At 42.4% G+C, this 24087-nt stretch overlaps 1 protein-coding gene across 1 annotated transcript in view; it reads right to left on the bottom strand.

Moving 5' to 3' along the window:
• The window catches only part of LOC138014067 (uncharacterized), a 49604-nt gene that overhangs the window by 16200 nt on the left and 9317 nt on the right, over window positions 1-24087 (bottom strand). Inside the window, 13 exon segments of the mRNA XM_068861096.1 lie at window positions 261-646; window positions 2950-3618; window positions 4615-5709; window positions 6437-6749; window positions 7367-7558; window positions 9291-9618; window positions 10413-10621; window positions 13132-13806; window positions 15031-16163; window positions 16692-17032; window positions 18504-20439; window positions 23099-23271; window positions 23541-23808. Of these exon segments, the coding sequence (XP_068717197.1) occupies window positions 261-646; window positions 2950-3618; window positions 4615-5709; window positions 6437-6749; window positions 7367-7558; window positions 9291-9618; window positions 10413-10621; window positions 13132-13806; window positions 15031-16163; window positions 16692-17032; window positions 18504-20439; window positions 23099-23271; window positions 23541-23808 (7718 nt within the window).

Genomic DNA, 24087 nt, shown 5'->3' with positions numbered 1-24087 from the left:
TACGAGGGACTCGACATGATTCAATTCGATTTCATTCGACGATTCAATTTTCACTTCAATTGTCAATAATCGGCTCGATTCCATTCCAAATGGTACAATTCCATTCAATCGATTCGACTCGGCTCGACCCGATTTGTGGAACCTAAACATTCTATGAATTATCAAAGCTTTCCTCCGTTTATTTGTTGAGTCGGTAAAATGACACTGACACTAGTGACGGTATGCACAAGGTTCAACAATAATATTGTGACTTTTTTTACCTTATCAACTTGTAATCGCAAAACTAATTTGCTTGGCTCTCCTTGACGGCAGTCGGTCGGATTAACCCAGTTATTTGTTCCTGCGACTTCAATGTTGTTGAGGTAGATCCGCATGTAATAAGAAGTGTAGTGATCCGAGTCACAATGGGGATAAATCAACATATATTCCAAGAACAAGGCCAACGGAAATTGGTACGTAATAACAGGATTTGAATGTGTAGTGTAATAATTCGAAGAGGTTGAGAGAAACAAATTAGCCAGAATTGAGTTGTCAGTGTTACATATCTTTGAATCATGCGAGCTTGTGCTTCTGCAATACGGTGTTCCAGTTGTACTCAAAATTATGCCATTGGGTGCTTGATACGATGTTTGGTAGTAGGGATATCCTAGGGATAAAGAATAAACAATTGAAGTAAATAACTGAGTAATATTTTCACGCCGTTTCTCATTAAAACATCACATGCATGGCTAAGGTGTAATTACGATGACAATGACAACAATAGTGACTTAAGGGAGTCTAAAAAAACGGCGACGGCTACAGCAACGACAATGCCACAAAACAATAATAGGGAGCTTAAGCAACGACGACGGCGACGACAACGAGAACGTCACGAATTTGCATATTTAGTGAGCAAAAACAATATCTTTGCATGCCCTGCACGTGCGTTTTTCACTTTTGTCCATTTCTTTGCCGTCGTCAGCAAAACAACAATAGGGAGCTTAAGATCTACGACGATGACGTCGACGAAAACGCCACAAAACAATGATATCATTGGTTAAAAGAGCATAAATAATCGTGCTGCACGTTCAGAACGGATTTTAGCTCATATTTTTGCGGTTCTCTGCATGACGACGACGTAAAATGCAACAGAGAATCTTTCATTCTCTACTTTCAGTCTGAAACCGTTCGTACCAATTTATTTTTAGGATACTTCACCCACATTGTACGACGTGAACGAGATGGAATAATCGCGAAACACTTTTACTAGAGCAAAGTTCTATTTTGAGGTGACGTTTTCGTCGACGTCGCCATCGTCGATCTTAAGGTCCCTAACGTGAACGAGATGCTTCCGTGAAGCATACACTTTTCCAGCGAACAATGTTTTGAAACAAACAACATATTTGCTATTAGAGGCAAAAACCTCTTCTATTTCATTGCGTGTGTGAAGAGAAGAAACTCAGTCGTGTCAAATATGCGCAATATTGCAACAAACTAAATTTCAGGATCAAACCGTTTGCATGAAGAACCTTTTCCTTGAATAATGAAGCACAAAATACACGACAAGCTTTCTTTCAAATAATTCTTGGCTGTCACATTTCCAATTATTTTTTTTTACCTGAAGACTGTGCAGAGTTGATCACAGATTCACGTAAGGTGTTCGATTCGTTCTCTGTACGTCTTTGTTGAACCCACAAGTTACCAGAGAATTTTCCATTTGGTTTCAGTGTTCTACATAACAGCACACTTGGTAAATATTATTTTAGAAATACAGCTCACTTTGATTTCGGCTCGACGGGCGATAGATTGTTGTCGAAGTCCATTACTCGTCGCTTTTGAGATTCCAGGTGATGATTTTTCACCGCCTGCCTAGTTTATCTAACTGACTTTCCATTATTGAGCTCTATAAGGGTATATTTTGTTTAAGGATCCACTAACACGCCATTCGCGTTACATGACTTTCGACGCCATTGCAGGCTAAGTTAATGATTCTACTGTGTCCACCAGAGAAATCTACGCAGTTCCACTACCCTCTCGATCCTATGAAAATACGCGCAGAAGGCTCTATGCACAAAGACACCACTTACCAGGGGAGTGACAGGCAAGACTTTTACCGACACGGAAGAAAAAAAAAAAATAACACCGAACACATGCCACCAACTTTCCGACTGGGATTGCCACACGGCAACCCAGTAAATAGCCAAATTTGAGGTTTTTATGAAGAACGTCAACACTTGAGGATTACTTTTCATTTTCTCCCTTAAAGTAGGCGCCGTTTCGACCAGTGTCACTTTTTGGGAACGATAAAAGGTAAAGGTAAAGGTGAAAGTGACTGTGAGAGTGGCAGAAGCACTGGCACTAGAAATGACAATAGGGAGCTTAAGATTTTACGACGGCGACGGCAACAACAACGCCGCAAAACAATGATATCATTGGTTAAAAGAGCATAAATAATCGTGCTGCACGTGCAGCACGGAGTTTAGGACGGATTCTTGAGGTACTCTGCGTAAGGACGACGTGAAATTACCAAATTTGAGGTTTTGACGACAACGTAAGCATGCAAAAGATAATCTTTCATTCCCAATTTTCACTTTGTAACTGCTGGGGTACCAATTTATTTTTAGGGTACTTCGCCTAAATTGTAAGAAGTGAACGAGATAATATAAACGCGAAAGCGACGTTTTCGTTGAAATCGCCGTCGTAGATCTTAAGGTCCCTAATGACAGCAACAGTGGCAGGGACAGCAACGACAACAATGCCAGTGGAAACGGCAAAAATGCGTTCTTGCAAAAGTAAACCCCCCCGACGGAAACGTGCCTTTGTGAACCTCCAAGCAAAATAGAACTTTTTAGCATCAGCTTGTTTTAAAAATTAAAAACTAAAGAGATTTGTTCTCCCGCCTCCACCACTCAAGAAAGCAAAGGGCAACGTTGGAGAACTGATGAAATAAATGACGAAAGAAGACATTACCTGTTGGGTTGCCTGTAAGTTCTATTTCCTTAATCTCGTTGAGCCTTGATGGTGTTTTAGACCCATCTTCATTGTCGATTCTTAGAATGCGGTAAGGCTGATTGGCGTTTCTGTTGTTTTGAATATAAACCGTTCCTGCTCCTCCTCGTTCTGCCTGGCTTGCTCCTCCATGGCTTTGATATGACCCAATGAATGTGTAATTCCCGTTGTAGTACACAGCTATACGTCCACCAGCGCCACTGCCTCCGTACGGGCGAATACTCGAAGATCCAGATCCGCCGTTCACCGTTACATAGCCTTCACCATCGTAATTTAATGCACGGATAACGATGCTACCCCCTGCCCCACCGCCACTCGGATTAACCGCACTTCCGGGTTCTCCATTCGCTTGCACTCGCCCCTCAAGTCTCAACATTTCCGAGATTTCAAACACAATGCGCCCTCCTCCTCGTCCACCTACCACGTGTAAGCCATCGCCTCCCCCGCTGCCATACTCCGTAGGCTCGTACATAGAGTCATAAGAATAAGAAGCCTGAAATGCGGCCGATCCCCGGCCTCCACGACCTCCGTGACCACCACCTCCGGCCCCAGTATTAAAGGAAGTCTGGCGCTTGCCAGCCCCTGGGCCACTTTGAGAGCCATATCCTCTGTAATCCGCCGTCACAGTGCCTGGTCATGACAAAAGAAAACAAAACGGAAGCGGATGAACAAGCGATTAGTGCCATTTTTTTCTTATAGTATAACACATCTAGAAGCAAAACTTACAAAAAGAATCAGTATACAAGATACTTGTGAGGCCGTGGATACAGAAATTTATTCCTGCAACGGTTACAATATTTTCGGGAGCAAATCCCACGCGAGTTAGCAAAGGATAATTATTCGGTGTTTGAGTGGCCAATCAGACCGTCGCGCCTCCAACGCCATTCACAGTTTATAAAATTCACAGTATACGTGTAATAAAGTGGCTAATGCCGTTAAACAGTGCTCAATACACTTTTAAGTGTAGAGCTTTGAATAAGAAGATATAAAGAAGAGACAAAATTCTCTGTTACTCCGAGTTTCGTGCTCTCACAGTATATAATACTAATTCACAGTATATAAAATTAGTATACAAAACCCGGGAACTTAAGACCACTGTTTTAGTATATACTATTTTAAGATATCTGCAGGTATCGTACAACGTCTAAAGAGAGAGAGAACAATTTAGAATAAGAGAATTTTCATGCTTATACACCATATGTGGTTTCGCGTTTACACAATGCTTGATCTCTCTGGTAAAGACGGATAGCATGCAAAAAAAACCAAACTGCCAGCAAGTCGGTTGTCTGCCAGTTGCAGTAGAGTTAGACCTGGAACACCGAGGACAAATCCGGCTAATAACTCATACTAGCCCACATATAGAGCAGCAACTATAGTTAACAATTGTTAGCTCTTGTTTGGACGTGTATTGTTTATTTCCATAAATTGTGATTTGGGCTAACATGGATCATATGCCACAGCCAATGAGTGGACAGAGTGAGATTTGAACCCGACGCACACGCATGCAAACCCAACGCCTGACCACAGGACAAGGTCGCCTCCAAAATTACTGTAAATTACTGGGATCCATTGAAAATCTAACGTTACCATGGGCGTTGACCCTTATTTGAAATGATACAAATTTACCTGCAACATCAATAGTAGCATTGACCGAGTCCAGATAAAAATCATCAACGTTTGCCAGTCCACCAGCATTCACCACAAAGCGTATCATATGTAGACTCACTGGACCATGACCCGGAAGCTTAGTTGTGTGAAGCAGACCAAGTGACTTGATTGACAGATTGGTAAACCGGAAGTGACCAAGCTCCTCGCCAAGTGAGTTTCCGCCAGACCAAAGGAAAAGTTTTCCATTTCTGTCGATGGTGTAGTCCTCAGAGTCTAACAGCGTTCCGTTGATTTCCATATAGACTTCTCGCAATGACAACCTTCGAGGTACTTCTAAAGACGCGTTAAAATACACCAATGTGTTAATAGGAAAGTACAAATCAACAAACTTGAAGACAACGGACTGGAAACGCCCAATGTGAAGCACGCCGCTTCGATCACCTCGAAGGGTGTGTGCGTAAAACGTCACATTCTCCCGCGAAGCGTCTCCGTAGAAAGCCACGTGCGAGTTGCCGTGAAGATGAAATTCGTCCACGGTGTATTTGTTGGCTTCATGTAGCCACGTGACTGCACCAATGTATTTTGTATCGCTGTATATTCCCTTCATAAGATGACGAAGCCTTCCTTGGGATTTATCCACAGCCCACGGGTAAGCTAATCCGTAGTTATTTATCTTCAAAACTTGGTATATCACTTTGCTCCCGTTTCTGGTCTCCAAATACACAGTTCCAGAGGCACCCGGTTCAACGCCACTGTCTCCTCCCTTTGTTGTGAGCGTTCCATTAAAATTAACCATAAAGGTGTGGTAAATTGCTATGCGGCCACCTGAGCCCCCTCCTCCGTGACTGGGAGACCCCGACCCTCCTTTGGCACTGATGGTCCCGTAGCCGTCAAACTCTTCGCAGTCTATCCATACACTACCACCACTGCCTCCCCCTGCTGTGCTAGGCGGAGGGCCGTCTTCTCCGTCTGCTGATAAATGTCCATCAAGAATCAAATGACGTGTGACAATCTTTATGGCCCCGCCTCCTTGTCCACCAAGTCCACTTCGGGTAATCTGGTTTTTATACGGACCAACGGTGCTGGTGCGGTAATCACCGAAGTACAGGTTGCCTGACAGAGAAACAAATAGGTTCTTTAAAACGATTTTACCCCATGATAGCTTAACAAAAAAAAAAATTTGATCGTGAGCAGTATTTGATACCGAACCAAAAGGAAAACCTTTTGTTCCACCTAGGCATTCCTGTAAATTCTCAAAAGAGGTTTCATCAAAGCAGAGTCAAGTATATAAACTGACAGACTGCCATATTTCAACTCGTCGGAAAATGCCTGTAATTCATACGTTATTTATACCCTTGTTGTTGATTTAGTAATGAAATTTCAAAATGACAAGAAACAGTCCCATTTAGGTGCGGTCTGTGGAGTTGTTGCCTAATAAATATGGACACTAATACGGACAGTGTGATACTTGAGCTCACGTACCACATTCACAGCCAATTTGACGCAAAGGAAAGCTAATTAGGTTCTAATAGCACGCATTTCAAATTGCTTAGACCGAGATGAATTTATTAGACCATTTTCGAATTCTCACAGCTGGACTGGATCTAGCATGGAATGGAGGCTAATGCGGGCAAATCTTTTCAACTGCAAATTAATTTGCCCGCAGTAGCCTCCATTTCATGCTAAATCCAGTCCAACCGTTAGAATACGAAACTGGCCTATTGCTTGCATACTGATTGATTGCGTGCACCTGTTCTGATTGGTTTAAGTGTGGTTTTACAACACTCAACTGAAAATCTCTGTGTGGACTAAATGATGTTATAAACTTCTTTCCACGTACCATAATGCAAACCGTATCCTCCAGCGCTGCCATAATCGAAGGGTTTCATGTAATCACCGTAAAACTGACCCACCCGAGTTACTCCATTTCCCCGCCCCCCAGTTCCAGCGTAGCCAGCCCCTGTGGCGCCTGATGTGCTCCCGGTCCCTTGCCCAGGTCCCTCGGATGGCTCAAACTCGGTTCCAGATCGTCCCTCCTTTGTAACGTAACCAGCATGATTATGACTGAGTTTTCCTCCCGAATTTATCCTAAGCAAATGGTCAATTGAGATGTGTAGCTTATTGTTTGATTTGAAGTGACCACCACCAAAGATCTAGTGAAAGAAGGGAAGAAACAATATTATGGAATATAATTTTATGTGAGTTCTTCATAAACAGATTACCCAAATGACCTGTGAAGTTAGAGCACCAATTATTCAAAATTCTTATAGACGAAGTTTAGCGATTGATGCTTCGGAGACTTCAGTTGAAAATGAAGAATTTAATAACGACGAGGAAAACGAGGGCGACTCGGGAAGGTTCTTTTTAACTCCAAAGCTACAGAATGTTTTAAAAAGAGTTCTTAATGTTTGCCATAGATGGAAACGCAGAACCTTTTTGACACTGTTCTCTTTTTGGGAATCAAAGAACATTAGACTTTGCCACGCGAGCGCACTATTCTTAAAACAAACCTATTTTCTTCTTCATTTTAAGGGAGCATTTCTTTGTGTCGAGTCTTTGAATTCAGGAATTCTGTTTAAAGTGGATTTGTACGATAATTCATAACACTGTTAAGTCTGGCCTTGAATCAGAAGACAAGGTCTGGAAAATTTTTTAAAGATATATATCCCCACTCTCAACTCTTAAGTCCATTTACCTCGCCCGGCTCTACGAGTTCTGATAACTGAGTTTCGACTGTTATGTCGGACTAAACTAAATATAACACTCTCACCGTCAAGTTATAGAGAGACAAAACGCTCTCCAAGTTCTTGTCAGAAGAATGCAATTCGAACACTCCCCTGTCTTGGACGTGAAGGGACTGGAGTGAGTATTGCCCAGGGGCTGTGTCCTTGCCAAGACTGGAGTTTGAATCAGTAAAGAACGATCCTTGATCAAAGACGAATAAGTCTTGAACGCCCCAAATCTACAAATACAAAATAGACGGAAAGGTAAGTCAACATTTTTCACATGTCGTCTGCTGTTAGGAAGTTAGTACCCCACCTTCAAGATTTGACAAATTGATGTTAGTTTATCATGTGTCTGTCCTGTTATTGATCATGAATTTCGTGATAACATTGTCAAAGTAGCTGTAGATCCAGGAGGCGATAGCCGAGTGGATTCGAAGACTACTTTGACAATGTTATCACGAAATTCATTGTCAGTAACAGGATAGACGCATGAAAAACTGACATCAATTTGTTTTTTACAATAACAAACAGGCAGAGGGGTCAAAATTAAGTCACAAAACGAGAAGAAAGCGAGACAAAAATGCGAGAAACGTCAATCTGACGCGAGCAATATCGCGTCATTATCGCATAAATTATAAATTTATGTTTCATTCCGCTTATTTGCAATAAAATTTATCCAATCCGCGCGCGAGAATTTTTGCAGTTATTTTAAAATAATAAATTGAAAGTGTATGCATTATCGGCGGGCGCGTTTGCGGACGCGTTAAGAGCAAAGAGGCTACGCGATATACATTTGCAGCGCCAAGGCACGAAAAATCGGAAAACGCCTCCCTTTCGGTTGCATTCCGTAGTCTACAAATGCCTGTGGTTTAACTCCCCAAGAGCTTCTCAAGTCGTACGCGAAAATGAAAGCAAAACGATAAAAATTGACTAAAAAATGAACTCTTATGCGCGTGTTTTCCTCATGTGGCCCCGAACTTTTGCTTGCTGCTTTCTACGCGGAAGTTACGAAATTTGACCGCGATTTGACGAAAAACACTTAAATACCAAGGAGTCACCAACGAGGATTTTGCATCCAGCCTTTCATTATAAATTATTGGTACAGAGTCGTAATGTCCTTCTTCCCGGGAGAAAATGCTTCCTCTGTAATTATATTCAGTTTACATCGAACATCGAATGTGGATTATTGCGCATTGGACGCGTATCACACCCTAGATATTAACACTGAATGACGTGAAAGAGGGGGATATGTAGGTCCTGATGCTGTGGTCTATGTCTAGCAGCATGTGGTCGGCCTGACTAGATTACGTTTGAAAGGTGTCCAAGTGAATGAGACACGACAGCTAGAGGACAGGCAGAAGACAGACTTTTTGGCGAATACTAGAAACTCCTTACGTTAGAGCAAAGAAGGACGGAACTATGTAAAAAAACGTTTTAACAAAATTGTAGATAACCCCCTGGATGTTCTACACCCTCTTATTGCTTTCAATGAGGGACCAACTAGGGACCTCAGGAACGCTAGACCATACCCTGTAAAGCCATGTAAGACCAATAGGTGTCGTGACACTTTTATTAACAAATGTGCAGTTATTTTTTAGCAATTCAATTACGCTACTTTTTGAGATTTATATTCGTAGTCGTAGGATTTTTATCGTAAGCATGTAAGTTTTTTTTTGTAATTATATCCATATATTTCCCCCTTCTATACATTGTAAACCTTAGCAATTCAGTTTATGCTGCTATTAAGGTATTGAATAAACCATTCTTCTTCTTCTTCTTCTTCTTCTTCTTCTTCTTCTTCTTCTTAAAATACGATTCACTGATTGCAAGCAAGAAAGACATCGCACAGGCTGTGATTTGACAATCTATCGTAATCAGTCAGCTATGGTATCATAACTGGCCATCAATCTTAAAGAAATGGCAATAACTCCGGAAAGATATAAAAGAAACAGTAAACCAGGAACAAACCTTTCCTGACGATTTAAAACTGACTGTCTGCAAGAATGCGCGCCTTGGCAGCATCATGCTTCCATTTTCGTAAACACGCAAGCCGAATGGGATGTCGGGATCAGTAACAGCAACAGAAAAATTTTGATTGTATCCTACATGAAGAAAGCCACTCTTGTCCCCATAAAGTCGGTCGGCATGAAAGCCTACGTGGGCCTGCAAACCATTGAGTGGCATAACTGCAAGTTGAGCAGATCCGAGGACAAACACTTCGCTAAAGGTGTGATAATTGGTGCCGGCTGCTGGCTCTATCCATGTTCGCGCGCCGTCAAAACTTCTATGCTTGTACCTGTATAAGCAATGAGTGAAACAAACAAACTAAAGGAATGCCGATAGTATAAAAAAATTCTCACTACCTGTTTGGTTGGGTGACGTACAGTCTGGCTGTTGCACTGAGCGAAACACTGAATGACATATTTATCTATCAAGGTGTAATTGCTATATCCACTTGTATCTATTTAAGTGCTATGCCTAATAATGAAAACGAGCCCACAATAAGAACAGAGAAACCGTCGCACTCTAACCAGGGTGAAAACTGAACCAACGACCTCCGGAATAGGTCACCCTTGCCCTACCGAATGAGCTACAAGGTCAGACAGGAGCAGACAGTAGGAATGTGAGGTTTCATTTCACGGAAGTGAACACGTACAAGAAAAAGGAGAGATACGCTTTTTCAAACGTTGGCCGCGTAGTACACCCATGTTAAAGTGTTATATATACCCATGTAATCTATCTGAGCGACAGTTTCTGTCTTTGTGTAGATCCCTTTTCGTCAATAGGGCTAACGTTCAGATGGATTATAGAAGGAAATACATTGTGATAGATAATTCTGTTGATTTATAAGTGCTACGTGGCCAACGTTTGAAAAAGGTATCACAAGGTATCCCTTCTTTCACTCACTCACTCATTGACCGACCGGCTCATGAACTGAAAAAATGACGGTCCACCAGACAGACTCGGACAGATGACAAACAGACTGACTGACTGACTGCTTTATTATTAGGCTGGCTCAATCAAATCCTAGTTAACCGACTGCCTGGCTAACCTGACTGTTCAATGAATGAAACATAAGCGGTACAGTACCTGTCTGACACCTCCTTTCCTTCCACAAATATTTCCAACTCAGTCAGACCCGATTTACTGCTGCTATGGTCCCCATATAGCTCAACAAAAACCCGAGTAGCATTTCGTCTGACAGGCATTTCAACATAGGATCCTTGGGTACAACCGTTTGACAATTGGACGTAATTACTTGTGACAGGCACGTCACTGACGCCATCATTTGTGGTAACCTGAGGACGAACATCTTTAGCAGTCAAAGATATTGCAGTGAAGATCCAACATGAGCTTAACAGGAAGTAGGATAGAGGTAGCATTGAGGGTTAAAACAGGCACAATACTTTGATTAATCATAAAAATATGTCTCGAGACAATTAGCGCAGTCAATTTTAAAAGCCCTGTTGAGGTAGTTTTGGTAATTTTAGATTAAAACTGGGCAACAAGTTTATCAAATCACTTAATTTCTAACACAACCAACATTCCTGCTAGCCCAAGATGACATCCGAAACATTTCAGCAGGATGATCTAACGATATAAAATTTTTTCTTGTCTTGTTGAAACGCTGCGCCTTGGCTTGAAAAATTGGTCGTCCCATTGACAGATACCGAAGAAGCGCACAATAGGCGAAGACGTTCTGATTAAAAGTTCCACGTCTTTGTTATGCCAAGCACCGCAAAAATATGCAATCAAATGCATGCCCCACGTGCATCACGATCATTTTGGCCAATTTTAACTATTGATATTCTTGTTTTGTTGCGTTGTCATTGCCGTGGCCGTCGGTCGTTTCTTAAACCCTCGACCCTTAATAGCAGTTAAACAAACGCCGACGGTAACGGTGGTTTCTTTGAAAAGACGACGACGGCCAAGGAAACGACAACACCATCCACAAAACTATAATATCATTGGTTAAAAGAGGAAAAATAATCGTGCTGCACGTGCGGTACGCATTTTATCACATGTTTTTTGCGGAACTTCTGCATAACAACGACGTGTAATCACCAAATTTGAGGTCTTAACGACGTCACGTTCCCTAGAACGAACCCTCTCAGGTCAAATCGGTCAGTTTTGAACGTGAGTAATGGCGGACCGTGAAATCCAAAACTTACACTGTAAGTACAAATTGCCACTCAGGAGTTACGCAAAGACACTTTCAAAATCTGAAGAAAAAAGGGAAATGCCTTCTTACAGACGGATTTGAAGTAAAGAGCGAGACTGAAAGATTCACTGTAGTTTGTCCACGTTGTCGTCAAAACCTCAAATTTGGCAATTTCACGTAGTAGTTTTGACGAGTACGGGAGAGAATTGTTCAAAACTGCGTGCCGCACGTGCAGCACGATCATTTTGGTGTTTTCAACCAATAATATTACTGCTTTTTGGCGTTGTCGTTGCCGTAGCCGTTGTCGTTTCTTAAACTCTCTATTTTTACTCTAAAACTCGTAAACTCGTAAACTACTTTCTGAAATCCCATAATACACTTCTTTTACCCCCTCTCCCCCCACCCCCCCCCCAAAAAAAAATGCCTAGGCATTGTTTTCGATTTCTCTTGGGACAGCTTTATGTCCCAAGAGAAATCGAAGACAATGATTATGCAAAATTTTGGGGGGCTAAAAAGATGTATTATGGGATTTAAGAAAGTAGACAATTCTTTTTAGTAGACAATTCTTTTTAGAAAACAAGGAATGAAAAGTGATATTTTGAGGACGTCGCCGTCGCCCTAATAGAGAGCTTTAGATTCTAGGACGAGAACGACTACGAGTACGAGATTTTCTCAATGAACAACAGTGAGCGCGCGCAAACCAGCGTCATTTTGGCGGGAAAAACGTGATACCGTCGTCATTTTAGTACGAGGTTTTGCAAGAATGTCGTCGTATCAAAACAAGTCAACAACACGGTAGCAGTTTTGGCATTTTTCGATCAGCAAAAAAGGTTAAGTTACCAGCAATAAAAATAACTGAGGAACCTACACTGCTAACAAAGAGTAAGATTAATTGTCCGGGTTATGAATGTTCTCAGAATTTTCGCTAAAACCGGGCCGTCAAATCTCGTACTCGTTCTCGTTCTCGTCCTAGAATCTAAAGGTTCCTAATAACCAAGTGCACGCTGCCTCAAAGAGAGACAACGGTTCTCTTGTCAAGAGTTCAACCTGTAATCCTAATTAGACTTACAAATCTTCCCTTGGAGCTATTGCAGGTCACCACTGAATTAGGTTCAGGAGGAAGTCATATAAGGGAATCTTTGCTGACGTCAATATTTACATTTTGTTTCATTAAACGTTTGACTTTGCTAACAGAATGCAGAGGTCAACTATCAATACAGTTATTTCCGTAGAGTTATGACTTAAAGTTAGAGTTAACGACTGCCAAAATCCTGAATTCACGATTTTGGACTGCCAAAATCCTGAATTCATGATTTTGGACTGCCAAAATCCTGAATTCATGATTTTGGACTGCCAAAATCCTGAATTCATGATTTTGGACTGCCAAAATCCTGAATTCATGATTTTGGAAACTTAACTCTAATTCTACGACATAACTCTATGAAAATAACTCTAAGAATAGCTGTCCCCCAGAATGCATCATACTATTTACATGTTTACTTCAAAAGGTAAAAGAAACTAGTTTAACTTAGTTAAATCTCCACTTTAAAGCGTTTTAGCTTTGATAAAGAGTTCAGGAAGAAGCCATATTAACGAGAGAAGACTAAATTTCCATTCATTTCTAAAATAGTTAATAGTTCTACTCACGCGGAATTTGGGCCGAGCTCCAGAGCAGTATGGGTACAGTCTTATGTGGTTGATAAACATGGATGCCTTCAAATCAAATGTCAGTTTTGTGTACTGACAGTTTGATAAATAGAAATCACATACACCGGTAGACAATACTTGGTCAAACAAATGCGCAATAGCCCATACTTGACAGCTGTAACACGAAGTACAATAGGAACAACCACACGGGTACAGACTGCAGCTTGATGTAACAGTCACACCATTTGGTGCTGTATATGTTTGAGATCGGCTTGGGCTACCACCTGACAGGTCTAAAAGGCGACCGTTGTTCGGAATCTCGTCGTCAAGAGATCGCTGCCCATTATTATCAAGACGAAGCGTTGAAAATCCACTTCCAGTATGTTTGAGATAAGCAGTCCCGGCAGCACCGGCCTCTGCACCGGGAGTAGCATTACCACCACTGGTATCAAACTTTCCTCTATAAGGGTGGTGTGTGTCATTGTTGCTGTAATAAACTGCGATACGACCACCCGAACCTCCGCCTGAGCCTGAGCTTCCACTGCCACCACGTGATTGTATTATGCCCGTATGGCTTCCGGAGAGAACTTGCGTGTGAATTAAGATGCTGCCGCCACTTCCCCCACCAGAAGCGCTGCTGAAGTCCCGGCTGTTTACCGAGATACCACCATCAACCTAATAATAAAAAATCAACTTGTCTTTGGCATATTCGGTCACTTTCTTCTTTTTTATGGGGAACCTTACCCTAGCAAGTAGACTATCACTCAAGCATGATCAACAAAGACAAATGTCTGTACTTCCGTTCGTTGTCATGTTACTAACCCAAACCACGTGAATACTATCCTAATGTCAAAACCATGGCCGCCACAGTTTTCTCATTTTAAACACGTTTTATTGTTATTATATTTATTATTATTAATTATGTAAAGAGCACTGAAATCAAATTTATATCAACTTTTTTTTAAGTGGTACTATGATCAAAAAATCCTTTCCCTTTTTCTTCAGATTTTGAAAGTGTGTTTGCTTAACTCCTGAATGGCAATTTTTACTTACAGTGTAAGTTTTGGATTTCACGGTCCGCCATTACTCACGTTCAAAACTGACCGATTTGACCTGAGAGGGTTAGATCTAGGGAACGTGACGTCATTTAATCACTGGCTTAAAATTTCAGCGTATAAAGCAGCTTATTATATAGGCAAAACACGACTTTAAAAGTCTGAAAGCCCGAAATTCCGGTGCTTCATATGAATTCTGCCGTGTACACACGCATTGCACGCTTAAACTAGTGAGTCTTTGACGTCATTTTCTCCTCGATCCAGCTCTCTCAAGATTTCAAAAATGGCAATGCCGGACCATTAAATAGGAAAATCCCTTTTTCAAATCAAGGGTCAAATCTTGGGTCACTTAGTGTTTAGTTAACATTATAGTTTTGAAATCCAAAGAAAAAAAGGTTTGATGTTTTGGTCATAGTACCACTTTAAATAGTTACTTTACTACAAGGCAATACAATACAATACAACACAATACAATACAATACAATATAATGCATTACAATAGAGCAACAATAAATTAGGGAAATGAGATGTTGATAGAACCCACTGGGAAATCGGAAAAAATCCGAGCCCCAGATAGGATTCGAACCCACGACCCTCCGTGATCTAGTCGGATGCTCTAACCACTGAGCTACTGGAGACTCTATGGCGAGCAAGGGTGAAATGTGGGTCACGGAGGGTCGCGGGTTCGAATCTCATCTGGGGCTCGGATTTTTTCCGAGTTCCCAGTGGGTTCTATCAACATCTCATTTCTCATGTGAATAAATTAGGGTTAACAATAAATAAGAACTTAACTACAAAAAACAGACTGTGATGAATATTGCATATAATATATAGAATACCATACCTGTAACGTATGTTGAACTTCAATACTTAAAATTCCGCCACCTTTCCCTCCGCTTCCATCACCACCACTTCCGTAGTCTCTCGGATAGTACAAATTTCCGTACGGTAGGCCCTTCTTCATCCGGCATGTGTGATAACCCCCACAACTTCCTCTACCACCAGTTCCACCATGCCCTGCGCCCCCTCGCTGCCAGTTGTTCGTTCGCAAGCCTCCTGGTCCTTTGGTTGCTAAGTAACCGCCATCGCTGGCGTCAATATTGCCACCGTCATCAACGGTCAGGTTGACAGCCGATATATTCATATTGACTGTGTTGATTGCAGCTCCGCCTTCAACCGTCAGGACTTTAGCTTGTAAAACAAATGGATCGTTATGAGCGTTGGGACTGTAGGTTCGAATCTGTGATCTAGCCATGATTCTAACAGTCTCGTTGAACTTGTAAGTACGCTGAATCCTCTCCCCAGTCGAACCAGTTAAGTAGCAGTGAAGTGCTCCGCCGTTCAGGATTGTGAGATTTCGTATGTGATCAAGTGTTCCTTCCACGTGCACTGCGATATTGTTCATCTCAGAAATTGGTGCAAGTCCAAGGTACCCGCCCTCGTAGATGTACGCGCTAAAAGGAATATCTAAAAACAGGCGATGCAAATTCAGGACTTGGTTCTGCGAAAGGTGTATCATTCCTGAGCGATCCCCGATCATGTACCGAAAGAACAACGAAGCGGGACGATTCACCGGCTCGGTTAAGATCGCCAAGTGAGCTCCTCCGTATATTTGTAACTCCTCAAAGTGAAAATCATGAGTGCCGTTAGCAAAATGATGGCTCCCTGACTCCGGCAAGATCCAAGCACGACATCCGTCTTGTGAGAGATCATTATAGTCTGATATTCTTGTTTGGAGAGGGTGTTGCCCACCATTATCAACCAGCAGGGTCCTATGGGTATGAACCAGGTGATAAAGAAATGCGGTCCCAGGCCCTCCAGCTTCCGTATTAACTGCCCCGCCCTTGGAACCGCCTCGAACCTGGAAGGACCCTGTGTAGGTCGTGTTTTCGGAGAAATAAACAGCTATCCTTCCACCAGCCCCTCCCCCAGAGTTGCTACCACCGTCACCACCAATTACTGTGATGCTTCCAGTTCCTTACAAAACAACAATATTTTAACAAAGCTTTATTTCAAATAACATTTCACAAAATCACTATAACAGCCCGCCTAACAAGTAAAGTAAAATTGAGTAAACATTATACAAAATTATTTTCAAGCCCGCAGCTTGAGGAGCCTGCATTTTTAAAGAAGGCATTAATTCAAATGAAGTTAACTTCGTTAAGACACGTCCACCCAGCTGGAAAGAAACAATCATTTGGCTGATTGAATTACAAGCTTGGTGGAGATGAAATCGGGACAGAGGAATGGTAGTCCATTCCATGTTTTCATATTCTCTTTATTGTTGGTGCAGGTCCGCGGTTTCACGAGATCAAGCTTCGCAAAAAAAATCTACCTTTAAGAGAACTGAAAAATTTACGTCCCTCAGGTAAAAGATACGCATAAATTTTAAATGCCAAATCGCATGAAGCACTTTCTCCTCAGATTTTTAAGACTCTCTTTGCTAAGCCAACCTATCGCACATGCTTATCTCTTAAAAAATCGGCCGGAGTTAAGATCTCCTACCTTTCATCCGATAGCAGTGCATCCAGATACTCCCTCCGCTGCCTCCTCCGCTACCAGAATCCCCGCCAGGGTCCGCGTTTGCCGTGACTTCCCCATCAATTTGAATGACATTCGTGACATTAAACCAGATTATACCGCCTCCTCTTCCAGAGTTTTGTCCGCCACCAGAACTTCCGAAAACTACGGGCTCATAGAGATCACCATATGCCGCTCCAACTGCCGGCATGTGCATTCCCCGTCCACCTCTTCCACCGTACCCAGCTCCGGAGGAACCGTGAATATTGGATGAACCAATACCAGGATTGATTATACCGTGAAGTCCCGATCCTTGAGGGTGAGTCCTAGCCAACAAAGTCAACAGGGCAAGACAAAACATTAATTTGAAAATAGAATAAAAATTTAACTGATTGTAGCTTTTAACTGAAATGATTATGATTGAAACTGAAACTGAAACTACTCTTCACTTTTTCCGCATGTGTTTCCGTCGGGTTCAAATTCGTGTGCTGAGACTAAGCAATGCAATTTGTTTAAAACTGCCCAGATAATGCATCAAGCGTTTAATCTGTAAAACGACTCATTACCGATGGATGGGCAAGTTAAAATTATATAGTGATCTGATGTATGATTTGTTACTAGTTCTGGATTGGTGCTTCCTTGCAATCTTTCTTTTTCCTATCTCAGTTACTTATGACCACTACCAAGCCGTTAAGTATTAATTGTCTGAATTTGTCATGCTTGTTTAGTCTCGCTACTCGGTAATTGGGAAATAAAGCTTCTCTGATGTGCAAAGGACAGGACCTTTTAGAATACGTCCTAAATAATAAAATAATACTTTATTTAACCACGTGTCACCTAGGAGCTACACAACCCGTTTAAACGTCGACATGAAATCGAAAAAGACACTGCGTTTTGAGGAGAAAAGGAGAAAAAACCGCTCGGAGCAGAGAGAACCAACAAACTCAACCCACCTATGACGTTAAGTCTGGAAATCCAACCCAGACCACATTGGTGGGACAAGGAAAGATTACGTTTATACAAACGTTGGCCGTGTAGCACACATTTTTTTAAACAGAGTTAACTGACTTTAACATCTTCAGTTCCCACAGCTTGCTCCCGTCTGACCTTGTAGCTCAGTCGGTAGAGCGGCGGAGATCTAACCCGAAGGTCGTGGGTTCAATTCCCACCCTGGTCAGAGTTTTTCTCTGTCCTTGTGCGCGCCCATTTCCATCAGTAGGGCTAACGCTGACATGGTTCATATGGGATAGAAATCTAGCACTTCACATTACACTCTATTGAGTTAACTCTGTTTAAAAAAATATAAGTGCTACAAGGCCAACGTTTGTATAAACGTAACCTTTCCTTGTACTTGTACATGTTCATTGCCGTGACTTTAAGATCTTCAGTTCCCACGGCCTGCTCCCGTCTGACCTTGTAGCTCAGTCGGTAGGGTGGCGGAGATCTAACCCGAAGGTCGTTGGTTCAATTCCCACCCTGGTCAGAGTTTTTCTCTGTCCTTGTGTGCGCCCATTTCCATCAGTAGGGCTAACGCTCACATGGTTCAAATGGGATAGAAATCTAGCACTTCATATTACACATTGGTGGGAGACGAGTGCTCTCACCACTGCACCATCCCTGCTCCAAGGGTTTCTTGAGGTTTCCTCCCCACTTATTCAGTTTCTTATCCTAATATTATTTATTACACATGTCGGTGGTGAATAAGTGTTGACTTGATCAAAACTCAATATTTTGAAAATATATTTGGATCTGAATTAATTGGAAAGGCAGCCATACGGAGATCATAATAAAAAATACCTGTTATATCCCTGTCCGTTAGCCGTCATCAGTCCGCCATCGTCAATCGTAATATTCTCCCCGCGTATAGTCATCCTTGTGCCGTGGAATAATCCACCTCCTTCGATAAAGAACGCTCGCGCAATAATCGTGATTCCATAGTGAATAATTGGAGAAGTAAACGCGCGCATAACGCCATTATCCTGCACTCGCACGGTGTCAAACTCGAACGAACTGTTGGTTTGATTTGCCGTTCTTCCACCGTCGTACATCCACAATGCACCGCCATGATGTAACGTTAGGTTTTGAATGTGGTCGACCATGCCGGAGATATACAAAGTCACACCATGGGCTTCGGTGTACGGAGCCAGACCGAGGTAACCGCCAGCATAAACGTGCACGCTGAAGGGAACGTCTATTTCCGGTCGGTGTAAATCCATGACTTGATTTTCGGAAACGTGGAGAGTCCCGGTGCGATCTCCAATCATGTAACGGAAGAATAACGACGCATTCCGGCCAACAGGCTCGGTGAGCAATGCTAAATGGCCTCCCCCATAAATTTGAAGTTCTTCGAAGTGAAAATCACGACCCTTCCCGGCAAAATCGTGATTTGCTGACTGCGGTAGGATCCAAGCTCGACAGCCATCGCGTGTCAAGTCATTATAGTCTGCTATGGCTGATACCAGCGGTTTCTGTCCTCCGTTATGGATGAGCAGTGTGCGATGTGTGTGGATCATGTGATAAAGAAATACGGTACCCGGTCCTCCCGCTTCAGCCTTGCACAAATCCTCTCTTCCAATCTGACATCCAAGAGCCGCTCCACCTCTTGCTTCATACACGAAGTAGGTTGATGTCTCATTGACCTCAAAGTAAATTGCTATCCTCCCGCCTGCTCCCCCTCCCCCAGGGGCTCCACTGTAGGGGGATCCAGCTCCTCCATTAGCAGCTATTCTTCCGTAACCCTTGATTTTCTTACAGTACATCCAGATACTTCCGCCACTGCCACCACCACTTCCGGGCAACGATGTTGCATCTTCGCCATTGGCCGATACTAATCCATCAATATCAATCAATCCAGTGACGTTCATCCATAACATGCCCCCGCCATTACCCCCTCGGGAACTGGATGATCCTTTGCCACCCGCGCTTCCAAATATGTAAGGTTCATACAGATCACCGTAGGCAAAACCAGTGTTTGGGGTACCACCAGTCAAGCTTCCCCGACCACCACTCCCACCATGTCCAGCTCCGGATGCTCCATTAGCGTCAATACCATGACCAGGATTTATAGTTCCATGGATACCGTTGCCTTGGTAACCATGTGACGTATTGTAACCCAGGCCATCAGCGATCAAAGAGCCGCCATCGTCGATGGTGACGTTTTCCGAGATGAATATGAGGCGCGATCCTCGTACGAGTCCACCTCCTTCAATAAACACAGCGCGGGTTGTGAAAATGAGATCTGGGTCTTTGACTGGTGATGTAACACAATGAATGGCTCCAGTGTCTTGAACGCGGATGGTATCAAACTCATACTGGTTCTCTTTGACACGATTCTCTGTTCTCCCTCCGTGATTCAGCCACAGATCGCCTCCATGATGAATCGTCACATTCTCAATGTAAGCAAGAACACCACGCACGATAACTTCAACGCCATGAATTTGTGTGTATGGAGCGAGACCAAGAAAACCCCCGCTGTATATTTGAGCGCTGAAAGGAAGATCGATCTCGGGTCTTTTCAAATCCATGACTTGCTTATCTCCAATGTGGATCATTCCGCTCCTATCTCCAATCATGTATTTGAAGAAAAGCGAAACGTTCCTTGTATCGTTTCCAGCGCGTGGCCATATACCCATGTGAGCCTTGTTGTAAATTTGCAACTCTTCGAAATGAAAATTATGTTTGTGGTCTGCAAAATGGTGGATTCCTGACTCCGGCATTATCCAAGCTTTTCCACCTTGGAGAAAAAAAAAGTCAACGTGAAAACCGTTTTCCAAGGCCCTTGATTGATTATTTTAAAAATCACACTCTTTGCCCCTTCGACACGCAAGATGCTCTTTTGTTTGACGTTAAATGACAGGACATGGATCCGGCTAAAAACAGGGCCACTTTGGTGTAACTCCAAATGAAATAAATATAAGTATACCTTTCGCCTTTGGTGTACTTCCTTTAGAGTTTTCGGCACTCTTTTCATCTTAGTTTGTCAAAAACATGCTTAGAATTAAGACAACCTTACAACAGACGTTCAAGAGTCGTGCGCTTATATTCAGTGGTCCGAAGTTACGTATGATGCACTACTACTAAGTTGCATGCAAAGGTGATAAGTAAAAATTGTACAATCTAAATTGTCCTTAAGTTGTCGTATTTAAGGCCTCTTAATCTAACCAAGCAACTCGGCCTGGCCAAGATTAAAATCCACCAGTATTCACCTCATTGAATAATTGTTACTTACATTCAAGCTATTGGTTAAGGTAAGAATGACAAAAAAATGACGAGACCGTGGACTCCGTCGTCAGTTGAAGCTGACTGACAACACCGTTTCAGGTGAAAGAGAGATTAAGGGATTCTCGTACTAACCTGGACAATTTAAGCAATTGTGTCTTATAGACACCTGGAAAATTGAGGTGGTTTCAATGGAATTCGAAACCATGACCTCCAGGATGCCGGTACAAGGGTTTACCAGCTGAGCTATGAAACCACCGACACAGTTGGCAGCAGGTCAATTTGTTGGGCTCATGTATACTCGTGAAAGAACTCGACAAAATAAATGTATATATTTGAAACCCGGCTTATAGACGAAAGGGAGAAGCGATCCTCGCACTTATCAGGGTAATTCCTTTCACGGAAACGAATGAGCCCAACAAATTGACCTTCTCTCAATTGAGTGGCTTCATAGCGGAGCTCGGGCACGGCAAGCGCGAAAGCGGAGCACCACGGGTAAGATTTTTTGGGAAACGCGCGTCCGTCCTCCTGTACAGATTGTCAGGGTGGAGGTGGATAGGTTAGACGGCCTCTGGGGATGGGGCTATTTGGGCAATTTTTCTTGGCGGGAAATCGCGTGGCAGTGTTGCATTTGGTAACCCGCGTTTTTCTGGCGGGAAATCACATTATGCTCAAATCAAAGCCAGTTTAGCTTAACGATTTGTGTTGGTTCTAAAGGTTTAAAATTAATCTTGAGAAAAACAAAGGAAGACAGCTATCTTGCCAACAGGTAGCAGCAGAGTAAATGCAAGAGGCAGAGGACAGGGTTTATGTGAAGAGCAAAGGGAAAGGGGTCTGGAGAGGGCAAGAATGAACAGGCAAAGAGCTAGAGAACAGGATCGCCAAAGGGAATGAGTTAAAAAGGACATTGACATAGGAGGCAAAATTGTAACGAAGAACGTCGCCAAGTGGAACGAGACAGGTCTAGAATCAACACGAAAGGCAACGTGAAAGAGAAATTCAGAAGCGGAAGGAACGGCAGCAAAACAACAACTTGTTTACAGAAAGTTAGTAAACCTTTTTTTCACATCAGATAAAAAAAGCGCGATGAGCAAGTTTTATAGCCTTAAGCAAGTAAGCTATAATTTCATAAGCTAACCACAAGATTCCTATTCCATTTCTTCTTTGTGCAATAATATTTGCAAAATCCCTGTTTTAATTAAACGCTCTTTCAAATTCCGCGGTGTTGGATTTTGTCAAAGACGTGTCCAATCAAGTAGCGTCGCCGGTCAAGTGGTCAATAATTGGAGTTGCTTTGTCCCGCTGTTCTTCACATTTTCAACTTCATTACGCCCGTGAGCAAAGGACGTTATGCTGTTTTATGTGGATCTTCATTGACAGTTTAGTTTCTGTATGTTATGGTTTGTAAACCTCTGCAATGTGTCTATTTGTTTTAAATGCATGAAGAACATATAATAAATTTCGGCGTTGCCCGTTTTGACAGAGATAATGCAGTTTGCGAGGGAAAACACAATTTAAAAGACGTTATTTTGTTCTCGTGATTTAGTTAACTCACCCGGAAGTATGATTTTTATTTTTGTGGATCGATGCGTTCTTTGAGCGAATAAATAACCCGGGAGCTCCGCCATTAGGCTAGGCTAAATCTATTCATTATTCCACCATTACGCCATTTTACCATATTTGGTCAAGAGAACGCGCAAAATATGAGACGTTAATACACTGTAGTGTTTTGCGGTTTGACCGGCTTAGAACAGAGTAAATACGGACGGAACGGGAGTTTTTCAATGAAGAGCTTGTTTTCAACACGATGCAAAGACTGAGAATTTAGAGAATTTGGTTTGTGATCGCTTGTCACTCGTCATTTTGTTTATCCAATCAAATGACGACATTTGGCTGGCGTTTGTGCTGTTTACATCGTTCGCACGTGCCCTGAAGGACAGATGATGTTTTCTTTTTTAAACACTCTTACCAAATAAAATTGAAGCAAAATAGCACATTTTTGTAGTGGAATTATAAATCTCTTATTCGATGGTCTAACATATAATACTTGCGGACATTTTGCTCATTGCTCATATTTTTCCTCGCCCCTGCGGGGCTCGGAAAAATACTACGCAACTCGCAAAATATCCGCGCCTATTATACGTTAAACCATCGAATAAGATGTATGTATTTACCTTCTTCGTCTAATTTTGCGTAGTTTATGTGTTTATTTAGTGGTTTTCCGCCGTCATTATCAATAAGCAATGTTCGATGGGTGTGGACCAAGTGATACAGGAACACAGTCCCGGGTCCTCCATTCTCCACATTCTCCAATCCTCCCTTTGCTTTCCCTCCGTGCGCTAGATAACTAGATAGAAAGAAACCACCACATTACTATAAAGGGCATAATAGCTGGAAAAATACCATAACACACAAGTCATCTGAACGCAGGCAACTTTAAAATTAGTTCCTTGTGTGTCTTAAACTCTGACTCGTAAATCATGATTTCGATCTATTTGACTTCCAATTTGAGTTCCTTATGTCAGAGCATTTAACAGGGCCCGGGTTCCAACATAGCTTATGAACAATAAAGTACTGAGGAGCAGGACCCTCTATTTACAGTGCAATGCTTATTACCTGAAGTATGAGAAAGTATCATTCTGATAAAAGTACACGGCAATTCTTCCTCCCGCGCCTCCTCCGCCGTGGTAATATGAAGTTTCGGGAGATGATCCTCCATTTGCTGTGATCTTTCCGTAGCCTTTGATGACGTAACAGTGAATCCAGATGCTGCCACCACTACCCGCACCCCCCTCAGGAAGGGAATCAGTACCATCAGCAGAAAGGACTCCATCGATTTCCAAAAGGTAAGTTACGTTCAAAAAGATTGTTCCACCGCCAACACCTGAAGCACAATTCGAATCAAAATACATTGTAGAGCGTTTTTATATCTAATTCCTGAAGCAAACTCGCAACCGCTTCGATATTCTCCGTGTTTTTCTTAAGAATCTTTCACTAAACGTTTAACCAGTTAAAGCCAGTCAAAGATAGAGCGTTTTTCAATTGAGTGTCGAAAGTAATTAGCGAAAAGGCCATTTCCGAGTTCATGTCTGCCTCCCCTTCAAAGCGAGTCGACGTGTGAAGTTTTTCTTATGAAAATTAGTTTTCATTCATATGTAAAGTA

This window comes from Montipora capricornis, chromosome 8 (genome assembly GCF_036669925.1).
Source record: "Montipora capricornis isolate CH-2021 chromosome 8, ASM3666992v2, whole genome shotgun sequence".
In the NCBI taxonomy this organism is placed as follows: Eukaryota; Metazoa; Cnidaria; class Anthozoa; order Scleractinia; family Acroporidae; genus Montipora; species Montipora capricornis.
Note: the sequence above shows the minus strand (reverse complement) of the source record. Positions and strands in the feature narration are given on the sequence as shown.